This window comes from Emydura macquarii, unplaced genomic scaffold (genome assembly GCF_026122565.2).
Source record: "Emydura macquarii macquarii isolate MOO-44397 ecotype Brisbane River unplaced genomic scaffold, CSIRO-AGI_Emac_v2 contig_1363, whole genome shotgun sequence".
Classification (NCBI taxonomy): Eukaryota; Metazoa; Chordata; order Testudines; family Chelidae; genus Emydura; species Emydura macquarii.
The window spans coordinates 20,429,184-20,443,005 of NW_027131500.1; the positions used below are offsets into that span (position 1 = coordinate 20,429,184).

Below are 13,822 nucleotides of genomic sequence, written 5' to 3' on the forward strand. Positions count from 1 at the left end.
TAATAAGAAAGGACAGCAGCAGTTAACAGATTTTAAGGAAGGAATAAGTTCAGAGCTGAGCTTGTATTCACTCCGATATGTCATTGGCCCTGGGAAGCAAATCATAGAAAAGCACAAAATCCAGGTAAACTGCCAGTGATGGTCATATGCCAGTACATAGCCTTGCTCCAATGCAAATAATTGACTTGACACACCGGTGGTAAAGTAGTCTCTTGATTATAGTTCTCAGTGGGTCTGTCTTAATCATACTCATGGAAGACAAACATGCAGTCTTACGGTGAAGAGCTATTTACAAGTACTGCACTTTAGCGTCTTTTTTTCAGTTACAAGGTTATTTGCCCAGAAGCCACTACTAACAGTAAGAAAGATTCGTAGAATGTGACGCTCACCCACCAGAGCTACGTAGATGTGCTACCTGTTAATGAAAAGGGAACAAATTGCTGGCTGTTTAAGCAGTGACAAGGTAGATGAACACCATTGTTTTGGATAGTGGTTAAGTAGGGAAGTGTTCCCAAAGCAGTTATCCTTCAGAGGTGGCAGCAGCAAGATGTAAATAGTGTGTATTAAGTTTATAAATATTAAAGAGTTAGAAAACTGGATATTTTGGTGAGGATATGGTTGAATGAAAGGAGCTGTGTTTATTTGGGTCTCTTTAACTAGCTACATTCTAATTTCTAGTAGTGAGCCAGACAAGCAGAGCCTTACAAGATTAAAAAGATGTCAGTAAGTTGTTTCAAATGGCACAGTCCTGCACCTGACATGCTGTGGGAGACATGATGAAAACTTTTTCTTTCTTCTCTGAGAAATTCATAGGCCTGTGTAATGAGGGATGAAGAGAATCCCTGACTCTGAATGGCTATGCATGTAATACGCAGTGTGAATATTAGATACCTGTAAGCATTCCCCATCGTCTTTCCTTACTGTGCCAAAAGCTCTACCTGCTACCTAGCTCTGAAGATCACCATCTGTTCCCCTAGTTTCGTCACTTCACTCTCACCTTGTGCTCCCCCCACACCGCATGACCCAGCAACACCATGGGCGGCAGAGTGGGGGTCAGATTCATCTATTACTAGAGACAAAAAAGTGTTTGGTGTTTGGCAAAGCTGGAAAACGTGAAATTGTCCCATTCTTTAGTCAGAACTGACTGCAGTCAAGTTAATTATGGGCATGTCTGGCTATGCAGCAAAGAAAAACCCGCAGCTGGCCCATGCCAGCCAGCTCAGGCTCGTGGAGCTGTTTCATTACTGTGTAGACTTCCAGGCTTGGGCTGGAGCCCAGGCTCTTGGACCCTGCAGGGTGGGAGTGTTCCAGAGCTCAGACTCCAGCCCAAGCCCCATGTAATAGAAAATTAAACCTACAGGGCATTTACGTCTGTCACAACTGACAGCAGAGCTGGTAGCTGAAGTAATGAATTGGTATTTATAAACCCTGTTAAAATAAAGTTTAAAAAAAAGTCAACTTAAGACACCTTTAAATGGTAAAGGAGCCTTCACAAAGTTCACATCTGTCAGCACTTTCAGGCTGCAGGTGCTTGTCACTTATAAGGGACAAAGCACTGACCAAACATGCAGAGTCAGGAGCTGAACAAGTCTGAAAAGATCAGCAAGCCAACACAGAAAGCATTCTCCATAACACAGAGGGAAAAGAGTTTTCTTTCAGAAGAACTGATGTCCACTTGACACAGACTGGTGCTGTATTTCAACTTATCCCATTTATGTTATGTTATAAGGCAATGGAGGAAATAAAAGATGAAATTCAGTTTTAGCCCATTTTTTCCAATAAGTGTTGAAGTTACCGTATGACAGGCACCACACTCTCATTTCTAAACCCCTGGGAGTTATGAGCTAGGATTTTCCAATAAAATATGCTATGTCAAAAGGTATGAAGATAGCAGCAGATCCAGACTTGTTAGCCCCATAAATATTTATCTTGGCCAAAATGCAAAGTGTGTGCAGAAGATGCTGCACATACTGGCAATTAATCCTTCATTTTAGACCCAAATCTGCTGTTAACCCATGTTTAGAGCAGAAAGCCCTGTCTTACAAATGCTTAATCATGAAACTGAAGTTATATGAAATATCTTTTAAAAAATTAATCCAACATTTAAAACTTCCTAAATATCTGTGTTAAAGTCCTTCCTTTTGGGACACTGTATAATAGTGACCTACACTGGGACCTTGTCAGGTTGAGAACTATAGTACCAAAACTAAAACAGAAAATAGGAGAAATATAAAGCACAACCCCTGTAAGTGGGAACTTTATTAAACTACCAAGTTACTCAGAAATGTATAAATGGTCCATTAAATACATTCAGTTTGTTTTTACAGACATTTATATAGATATTTATTTACATTTTCCAAACACATTTAAATTACTTTTTTCAAGCATACTACCAATAAAAGATATAAAAAAAATAAAATAATAATCTGCTCTCACAGATGCATACACAAGGACACAGAGAGGGCTAAGGGATACACTTTCATATTTAACCCACAAGGGAGGGAAAATCTAAACCTTATGAGATTTAAAGCAATATTCACTCTGAGGTTCTTGCCTATGAGTTGACTATAAAAATTCTCACTTTGAGACAGACTCTCACAAGAGGCCCCATGGAACAGCTGATAGTGTTTTGGTACTGTCTACAGTGGGATCTGCTTGGTTAAGGGCCACTTGCTTTATTAAAGTCATAAAGCTGGCTGGATCTGATTAGTTGGTTGCTAGCCCATGGAAGTTCATGGGCAGATAGTTAATTCTGATTAAATTATACACTCCTAATGAAAGGGGGTGGTGGGAGTGATACCTCAGAGAGGCAGATATACCACTAGTAAGTCACCACAACTTGTCCAAATAGATTTCATTTCATTATTTTTTTTAAATGACGTTTCATTCAAAGTGAATAAAAAGGCAACTGTTTAAATAAGATGTTTAGAAAGAGTCAGTTTCCCCACCTACATACATTTCTCTTGGGAAGGCACAGAGCATGTTAAAACAAGTTTTCCCTCATTCTCTGTATCTTGGTCTGAGATGATGTTAAAATTTGTATTTGCAGAAAAAAGTATTTTTTTTTAAAAAAGCTTATGAAACTTATGAAACACTAGTTTAAAACATGTCTTTAGTTCATCCTTTAGCCACTTTAAACATTCAAAACTACATCTGAAGCCGCCAAAGAAGCGTAATTTACAAAACATTGTCATACGTAAGCTGTGTGTTTTGTACTAAATGAGGAGGAGGCAGGGAAACTGATGGCTGTTTCAGAGCCATAGCAACATTCAAGTAATTTGATAGTAGATAAACCAGTGGAAATAAGGAATGGTAAGAAAGTGCTCGGCACCAGGTTGCAGCCTTCAAATGTTGAGCGGCATCACCTTTGATATGTATTATAAATATGGCACTTTTGTATTACCAAAAGCTGGCAAGTTTGCATCTGACTGAAACAAGTCAGAACACGAGTAATTATTGTTTCTAAAAGCTACTGGTGGTATTTCCAATAGGCATGACCTCCAGCTGCACTACCATATCCAGCATCAGTCATTTTTTTACTATATTCTACTTGTACGTGCAAGACAATTCTGCCACACTCATGGAGAATAAACTTTCTGCCCAGCAGAGTTTTGCCTCCTTCCTAAACAGACAGACAGACACATACACAATAAAACATGCCATAAATTCTTCAATGAGGTTAAGACAGCCACAAAACAGTGATGTCCTGTTTCACCATTTTCAGGCCAGCAGTTCCCAGTGTGTCCAATTGCCAGCAATGGACTTTGCAACAGGCACATATGACTCCTGAATCCAAAGAATTAAGAGCGACAGAAAGTGTCTTCACCTAAGTTCATTTCTGTACCATTGCAAAGGAGTCTTTTCAACTTTGAATAAAAGGAACTAACTAGTATAACTGCTTAAGCCTTTAAAAAAGAAATGGGGGAAAAAAGGCTCATGTATACAAAAACTGGCCATAACCTTTTTTTCTTTTCTTCTCTCTCTCTCTTTTTTTTTTTTTTTTTGGGGGGGGGGGGGAGGCGGGGGGGGGTCACAAAAGCATTTCAACTTGTAGTTTTAAATTCCTTCAAGTTCATTTTTTGGCAAAGTACTATACCACAAATGCACAGAAGTTTTGTGGCACTTGTAACTCCACCAAGTTAGAATTAAATACATTCAAATTCATTCTTGCAGGAGGATGAAGACCAGAAAAAAAGTAATTGCTGTCTTCTGATCTGCACATAAAATACTATGAGATGTTATTAAACAGTGATATTACAGTTTTGGATATTTCACAAGTCATCCTGTGCTTAAGTGTGTGTTCATATTCCACAATGTCAAAAAACCCAAACCCTTATTTCAATAATGGTTTCAATATCTTCCCTATTGTGGTCCGGTTTGCATCTTTCAATTTAAAAGAAGACTTTTCCATTGTACCTTGCTCCTTTGGTGTAGGTTCCACTTTAGCACTGAGAGTATCACTATGGTCTGTGTTCCTTTTGACGACTCTAGCACTACTTGCTCTCTTTAGGGAGTTTCCACTGTTCTCCTTAGGGATGAGGTCATCAGAGGTTGCTGCTGGCCTCATTCTAGGTAGCCTCTGAGACATTGATCTTGTGATGCTTGGTGTTTTTGAAGAATTAGGTAGATCCACCTTTGCACTCCTTGAGGAAGAGGCCACTGTGTTCCTTGCAAAGTTTGGTATAGAAGACGGTGCTTTAGGAGCACTGGCAGCTGTGCTTTTAGCATCTGTAGGAATCTGGGGTTTTACAGTGGAGCGACAAATCTTACTTTCATCTGGTTTTGACTTGGGAATACTTCTGACAGATTTAGAACCTGACACTTTAAGAGAGCCCTTGCGCTGAACTTGATCCCTCTCAAAATGGGCACTGCTGGAAGTTGCAGTCCCTCTCTGTAATTTTGGCTCCTCTACTGATAAGCTATGCCTATAAGGACTTCTGGGGAGGGTTTCTGTTGTGCCTCGGACAGAACTGCGATGTGATGGTTGTGTTTCAGCAGTGCTGGTCTCTCGAAGTGCTGGTTTGGCTTCTGGCTTTTTCAGACTGCTGGGTCCTTTGTTTGACCTGGAGATGGGCACCACTTTCCTCATACTCACATTTTCAGATGCATTCAAAGTTCTTATTGGTCTGGAAGTAGCTGTCTGGATAGGGCGAGTGCCACTGGATTTTGTGGAGTTTAGAGATCTATCTTTTAGAGAGTTTCTCTTTGGTGCTAAGGATTCTTTACATTTCACAGGCTTTTCCTTAGGAAAGTTGTGCTTGCTGCTGGAGTCCTCTTTATCACTTGAGGAAGTATGAAGAGAAACTTCCTTTGCAGAGGATGAATTCAGATTTGAGGAGATTGTACTCCTCCCATCTTTAGCGTCATTTGCACACGAGTAAGCTCTGCCATCTTGGTCTTTCATTTCATTGCCCACTAATTTTAAATCATTTCCTTCTGAACAATCAAAAGTCAGAGAACAATCAGTAGTATCAGATACATAGAACACTGGCCCATGTTCTTTACTGCCAGAAACACTTGTATCCATAGACATGGGGCCAATACTGGCATGCTCTGAAACTTCATTCCTGCAGCTTGCCACCATGGCTTGACAATCATCAGCCTCTCTGGAACTTTTGCAAGAGAGCATTGGATCATCATTATCTGCAGTGCTGAGGGAGTGTAAGCTCAAGTCATCTAGAGTCTCTAAGTCTGCGGCACCAACATCCTCTAAGTTTATTAAAGGCATGTCTTCCATAGGTTTTGTTCCTGGAATATCAAACTTATGTTGTTCTTTAACAAATTCACGTTCCTTAACAGCAAGGGCCCAAGTATTTATATCTGTTGCTTCCACACAAGGCACATTGGACCTGTGCTGCTTGTTGTCAGCGTTCTTTTGTGAGTAACAGAGATTAGTGTCGGTAGAGCCCACTCCTATGTCTTGCAATTGACTGGGCTGAACTGACGACAACTGAGACAGATCTGTGCTGTCCATTTTGGCTTCAGATGCTTGGTGTAAGTGCAAGTTATTTAAATGGACTTCTTTAGGCTCTTTGGATTCAATCAAGGCTATGCTGGGTCTTGCTTGGCGTGTGTTTGCACGGGGAAGGCTGTTGAATTTGTTTGGATCCTCATCCTTTGAGGTTTCCAGAAAAGTCAGAAGCTCTCGGTCTGCAGTAACCCCCAAGGACAGTCGGGAGCGCCTAGTGCTGGGGTTTCTATTCAAAGGACTTTGAGGTCTCTGCTGCAAGAAAGGTAGAAATTCCTCAAGTCCTTTTTTAGCCAACATTTCGACATCATTTTCACTACTACTTCTCCCAAAGTTCCCAAGCTCTCCCGCAGCCCAGGATCGACGCTTTTCCTCCAGCTCCTTTAATCTCTGCCGTTGGTGAATTTCTTGGCTGTTTCGTTCCCTATTTTCCTGTCAAAGAAAGAGGAGAGAGGAATAAATACACATTTCAGAGTGAAGCATCCCTTCAAAACAAGCTAAATGAGGCAACCCATCTCTTCATTTTTTCCTACAGTTGTCAGTTCCCCACTACAATCACCATGGCAACCTACTATACCACATGGAGAACAGTTTCCTGCATAACTAATACAGCTCATTAGACCGGTCAGCATACTAAAAAAATACTATCAGACCCTCGCAGAGAACAACAGTATGAATATATGCTTGGTTTTAAGTCCACTTTTAGTAAGTTTTAAGTCAGCAACTTTAACTGAATATGTAAACACTTAAACTAGAAAAAAATTTAGACATACAATTAATCTCAGGCATTAAAACAATCTTGTTTGATGCTAAAAAGATCCATCTGGCCCTCTGGATTCACTCCATCCTTCTTGACTTGAAGAATCAGAGCGCTTATGCTCAAGCACAACAGTTACAACTGTTCCTCGACAACTGGCATTCTACAGCCAAATTCTGATGAACTCTACAGCGCCTTAGACCCAAATTCTGTGGCATTCTAGTGCAGCAATCAGGAAATTCTGTCGCAGAGACTATTTATAATAAATAATAATTTTATAATAAATTCAGTGTTATGCTGTCCCCACACCCAAAACTGAGTACATTTATTGTAGGTATAAAAATCTGCAACTCTAGCATAGAGGGTTGTTTGGGACAAGCTGAATGTTTTGGCAGATTGAGGAGAGTTGGAGCTTTTAACTGTTGGGAATATAGAGGAGACAGTTTGGGATTGTGAGATAACATTTGCTATATGTTTCTGCTAAAATCATTGGCAGTGAAATAGTTCAAGACAACATTTTAATTGTCACCTTTAGATTTCATATTTAAACTATTAAAGCCTCATCTGCATTAGGTTGTTTTCTGAACCATTTGCAACTATTGCTAATACCACTGCAATTGCACAATGGAGCAAGTGCGAGTGTAGATAAGATACTGATGACAGTCATCATTTTCCACTATTTTGCTGAAACCTAATCAGAACAGGGCTATGCACCAACTTTAAAACACAAAAACAAATCACACACACCAGCATTCATCTGGGGATTTGTCTACCCTAGCACATCTACTTTGCTACCACAAGAAATGCTGACACCAGTGGTAGCAGTGGCATGACATTTTTTCAGAAAAAAATTAGTGTAGACATAGTAGTAGCCATGTTAGTCTGTTTTTAGCAAAACAGTGAGAGTTCTGTGGCACCTTAAACACTAACAAATTTATTTGGGCATAAGCTTTCATGGACAGAAACCCACTTCATCAGATGCAGACAGTGTAGTGTAGTGTAGACATAGCCTTCCATGAATGGGGAAGTTCATAACTCTTGGAGCTATTTTTCAGGATGCCACCAGACTCAAGAAGATCAGATATCAGATTACCTTGGAAAGACCTACAACAATGTTTCTTCACAACTATAACTACTAAAAACAAACTCTCTTAAAAAAAAGAAAAGGGAATGCTTGGCTATTGGAACAAAATTCTGGGGCAAAGAGAATGGAATGCACTAACTCCTGCCCTTAGGTGAGTCTCCCTGAAGACAGATCAACTTTAAATATCACTTTCTAAATATGATATTGGTTAAAAATAATTGAATATACCCAATAGTGGAGTCATCCGTCAATTGTCTATGGTTTTACTAATTATTTCCCTTTTTTAAAGAAAATACACATCTTTTAAAGGAAGTTTAAAAATTATTACCGTCTACTTTGTTTAAATTAGTGCATGATGTTTCTCTACATTTTTGTGTTTGGTAAGGTTACACATTGAACTTTCTTACCCCACCCAGGATACATTTCTAGGGATTTTCTTACGCTATATTTACAAACATGACATATTCAGACATGTTCAAACATATTAATATTAAAAAAACTTCCAAATGCAATTCTTCTTACGGATCGAGTGTACTCTTAAGTACCAAATGAATATCTTCTGTCTATTTTGCTGCGTGTCTACATGCTGCATTTTCCCCCCCAAAACTATACCCTCTTATATTTTTTGGAACCATTCCTTTGTTGTTGGGCTGTTTCTTATCCATCACAAAAGGCTACCAATAGTCTAGTAGCTACTAGCAAATATGAAATTCATTATTCATTTCTCGGAGTATGACCTTTTCCACAAGGAAGACCCTGGAGGATCGCCAGAGGAAAACAAACATCCAACAATTTGTAATATTTTGTAACATTATATGCATCCCAAAAGATGAATAATTGCATATCTCCTCCATATGCAATACAAAAAATCACCTCTGTCACTATAATTTCTTCTCTTATCCCCACTCATTGTGTTGTGTGATATGCACGCACAAACACACACACACACACACAAATTGGGATGGTGTAGAGTGCTACAAAACAGTATTTTAAACAAAATATTCTTTTATCATGCTACACACAGAGATTGCTGGTCCTCTTTTCCAAACTGAAGCTTATTTTCCTTGAGTGATTTGTCAACCCTATTATATATAATAAGATGCCAAAAGGATTTGGGTATTTTGTAAGAAGCTGTCAGCAAGGATTGATATAAATTAGTTATTGTATTTGCTACTCATCCAGAAGCCACCACTTTTGTTACAGTTAACTTTCTATAGAAAACAGCTTTCTAGAAAGTTGGGAAACAATGCTAAATTGAAGGTGCTGATACCATGGGAGAGTGTGCCAATTAAAGTTGGGTTTAATTTCTTTTAAAAAAAGCTAGAGTGAAATCTCTTTAGTATACAACTGGCTAGCTGGTTTATTTTCTGTGACATTCCCGATCTTGAAAGCTCTCTGGTTCGCAAAGGAAGACATTTAATAGCTCTATCCCAAATACAAAGAGTAGGTAGCCTTTGCCAAAGGGTGGGTACACATTTCTGGATGGCATAATTTTTATTACAATATTAATTCATTATAGCCTAGCAATATTCACACTGCTGCTTTGAAAAGAGCCACAAAAACAGAGAATGACAGAATATATGAGTTAGAAGAACCAGGGGAGGAGGAAAAAACCAGACTACAAATTGCTGTCAAATGAACAAAGTAAACAAACTGAAAAGAAAATTTGTTATCTAGCTTATTCTAGTTGTAATTATCTTAAGTCTCACTTATAACAGTAGACAGACATTTTGGCCAGAAATGCAATTCAGGTCAATGGGTGTTCCCTTAATATTGAAGTACCCTAAACAGAATAAGAATGTGTATTATACATATATTATACATTTTGAATTAGTTTTGTTCAATATAGCCCCAATTTGGAGTACTTAAGCAGTTGAGTAGTCACATTTAATGCAATGGGACTAATCCAGGTACTTAAATTATGTGCTATGAACCTGAGTATTGTATATCTGTTTTATCTGTGTGTATTTATAAGCCTGGAATATTGCTCAGATCTTCATGTCCCATCCAACAGTACTTTCTAGTGGATTTTTAATATGCCAATATCAAACGGTTACTTAATTGGAAGTTGCCTGTTTATAGCACTATACAGCACTTTAGGGGAAAACAGGCATGACACATTGGATTACATGAGCCAAAGAATGTATTTATGTACACAAAGCTGTCCTAGAAAAAAGCAAAGCTGCCCAACGGAAAAGTAGAACGAAGGCTATAGTGGTTGCTTTAACGCCAAAGCTGCCATGACCACACTGACAGGACAGGAGGTCACCTATAATAAGTCTTGAAATAAAATGTTAGTCTACTTCCCCATAGTTCCCCCCACCAGGGCCAGAGTCTTCATGAGACCCAAAACATCACTTAATGCCTTCTTCTAGAGGACGAAAGGATGCAAGTCAAAGATAAGGAATTTTTACAGACTTGCAAAGAAGGTGAGGTAGGAAGCTATCTTACAATGACACTTAGATGACTAAACATTCTAATTGGCTGGTAACAAAATATTTGGGGCAGCAAAATGTTTGACTTGATTGTTGGCTTGACTACAAGGCTGGAGTGGTGGCCATTTTCCAGTTTGTTTAGAGCAACAAACGCCCTAGAAGTGGCAATTTGCCACCTGATATTCATTCAAATAAATGTAAAATATTATGGGGATGGTAGCTCCCTGAAGCACATAAGATCTTAGATCACATAAGAATCAATAGATTTATTTTAAGTCAACGAGAATGTGTTTTCAGTCTCCTTACCTTAACAGCCTTGTTGAACTTTATGCAGAAGTCCCTAAATATCTGGAAGCACTCATCCAGTTTCATGGTTTCTTTGTCTTCACAGAAAAAGTCAATAAGAGTATTTCCTTGCTCCTGTAATTCTCGCTTCCAGGATTGTAGTTCTTTTAGTGCTTTTACAGCAAACTGTAGTAAAACAAATACATTGTAAACTAGACATTTTAAGAATTTATACACCAGATATATAATAGGTGCTGATGAAATCCATGTTCCCATCTACCAGCTATCAGAGTCCAATAAATCAGGACTTTGAGAGTAACATCCTACAATGTAAAAGCAGACTTGTTGCCATTTCAGTGAAGTGAGGAAGAAAGAAAAAAAAATATATCAATCAAAACAGGAATTCCAATGAGCCGGATGCATCACTAGATGAAGGGTTAAAAGCAAAACAGCAGGTTTCGAACTTTATCTCTCAGAACAGCTGCACTAAGAATATAACGAGCTCTCTCATTTTACTGAAGGAATAAATCTTTGCCTATCAGTCTTCTCACACGCACACGCACACACACACACAAACAAAGCAAACAAAGAGCTGGATTGAAGATAAACAGGACAATTGACATGCATGGATAATTAGCTCTACCACATATTAGTAGCTTATTCACAAGGATGACATAATGTAGTGATTGCCAGTAATTTCAAAAACGGAAGCATTATATAAAGTATATATTTGTAAAGTGAAAAATGGTTCCAAGATTCCACTTGGAATTTGTCCAAAGCAAGGTTTTAATGTTATATAAAGCTAGCTATTAAAATAAAAAACATGTTAAAACACAACATTAAGGAGTCTTAATGCAATGGATAAAAGCTAATAATTCAGAGTGAGGGCAGCTACTTCTTTCTTAATCCACCCTTTTTCTCCATCAATTACACAGCTCCTGACAAAGTGCAATGGCTAATCCATTAACAGCTTCTGTAAATTTAAATCACATCAGCCTTAACAAGATTTTTGGTAAATGATGTATTCTCATTTTCAATATTTATACCAAAAAATATTTTAAAAAGACACACGTGCACACACACATTTCAGTGAAGCACAAGTACAGATTCTTCCACTCATCACTACCTGCTAAAAGGTGTTACACTACATATGTCAAGACCATTTCAAAAGTTAAGGTACTCCATTTATTGACATAGGAAAAAAATTACTGGAAAATTAAATAAAACCACACCCAGGAATCATTGTAGGGCTCAGACTAAAACATACGCAAAGGGTTAATTCACAACAAATCTGTTAAGCATCTGAATTGCTAAAAACACCCCTTCAGTCTCCCAACAACCAGGATTTGAAATGCTCAATACAATCTCCACTAAAACTGGCATGCTCCAGCATAACAAGTTGGTAAGAATCTAGTTTCTGCATGTTAAATACAAAACTGTAAAAGCCATGAAAATAATCTGATATTCTAACCATTGATCTCTGTCAGCCATTTCACAACAGTTAAACATGCTTGCCTGATTAGCCCTCAAGGCAACACACATCCAATACCTTTTCCTCTAAAAAGTGTAGTCCTTTATAAACTCATATTTGACAAAGCTAGTATTGAAATGTGAGCAGCTCTGAACAGCTGATTTATGATGAGGCAGACATATTACAATGAATCTCCTGCCTGTTAACATATCCATGCAAATTATGTTAAACTGAGAAACACTGCTGCATTGAAGTGACAGTAACACATTAGCAGGGATGTTCTACAAACCTGGATAAAACCTTCCATCTGCTGAAAGAGTTCTGGGTCCTGTCGAATATTGTCTTTAAGAGATCTTGTCTTGGCAGATAGAGAATGAAGTTCTGCTTCTATATTATCAATGGATAATCTAAAAAATAGCATACACAGAGAGCCCTTATTGAGAGAAAGGAGTTGCCCATTGTTACGTGCTTCATAAATTATTTGTCATAATACACCACCTGTACATCAAACAAGACCTGCCTGCTTGGTAAACCTCCCCAGAGCAGAAGGTAAGAGTTAGCAGAGAAATCTGCTTATTTTTCCTTCTTTGCAATGTTGAAAGGTTCTCTAAGCTTTCTTAGAGGATATTTTGCACAAAGTCACAGAAATGTTAGCAGATCAAAGAGACACAAGTTCCCTTTGACCCAGCAGCTATGATATTTCATCCTTCTACCAGATATACCTTTAACAAACCCCTCCACGCCACTTATGTGATCTGGCCACTAAACACACACTAAACATTGCCTGACCACTACACAGCCTATTCTCCTAAAAAACGTTAACTGCTCCTGAAAACAGCAGTGCAAGTTACAGAAGAATCCCTCCCCCCTTGCAGGTTTCATTCATTGTTATTGGGGTATTATTGCTCACCTGGCAGGGCAGTCCAACAGCCCCCCTAAGACCCATAGAAATAGCTTTGTTCTTATGGAACCTGAACCTCTGTGTTTGAAGCCCAGCTCCCATAGTTTCTAAGTTAGTAGCAAATGATTGAGTCTCTCAACCACCTCAGAAATGGACCTTTTGGAGTAAGTCCCCACAGGGAGATGGTATTACCCTAACAGTGAGCTCCAAACCGCCATAGAATTTTAGCCTGGCTTAGGAACTGAAGCATTAGTAATCTCTCACAAGTGGCCTAACATTACTGACTACACACACTATTCTGGTTAGAGGGCATTTCACCAACAGCATGGTTTTAATTGCTTTCACTGCTTTTTTACAAGTATGGGAATGCAATCCATGTGACCTGCTTCCCAGAGTACACAGGGCTAGTGGTGATAGCAGCAACACCTATAATTTTCAGCACTAGAGCAGGGAGTGCACATATCTCTGGATATGAGGTAAGCTGTTTTTCCTCAGCTTCCTTCATCTCCACTGGTATACTCCCTGCTCCAGCAAAGATCACAGCTGCTTCAGAGATCTGCATGCCAGTGCTTTGCACATGATGTTTTAGAAGACCAAAAAGGCTGCAGATGACAGGAGTTGCATTTTGCTGGCCTTTGAAAGAGGGCAGGAGAGCGCCATAAGAAAAGGCAAGGTAGCTAAGTTAACAAATGCATGATTTTTAGGGTATTTTAAAGGAGTTTTGGGTTTACCAGCAGATTGTACTAGTGAGTTTTCTTTAATAAAGATCTTGTTCATGTCCAATGGCATAACATGTTTTGGTTTCTTTCATTTTCATCTCACCATCGATTTTAGTCAGATTAAATGACAAATGTCATACTGTAAATTGGACCTGGCCAGAAAACAGACTTTTTCCCTCCCATAAAAGATTTTGAATTTGAG

The 13,822-nt window shown here is 38.7% G+C and overlaps 1 protein-coding gene across 2 annotated transcripts in view; it reads right to left on the reverse strand.

The window, feature by feature from the left end:
- Window positions 1-2,230: 2,230 nt before the first annotated feature.
- The window catches only part of FHDC1 (FH2 domain containing 1), a 51,082-nt gene continuing 39,490 nt past the window's right edge, over window positions 2,231-13,822 (reverse strand). For both annotated transcript variants that reach the window (XM_067551880.1, XM_067551881.1), the window contains exons 10-12: window positions 12,290-12,407; window positions 10,551-10,715; window positions 2,231-6,400 (exon numbers count right to left, since the gene is read on the reverse strand). In XM_067551880.1, the coding sequence (XP_067407981.1) occupies window positions 4,334-6,400; window positions 10,551-10,715; window positions 12,290-12,407 (2,350 nt within the window). In that variant the 3' untranslated portion in view covers window positions 2,231-4,333. The remainder of the gene's footprint in view (window positions 6,401-10,550; window positions 10,716-12,289; window positions 12,408-13,822) is intronic.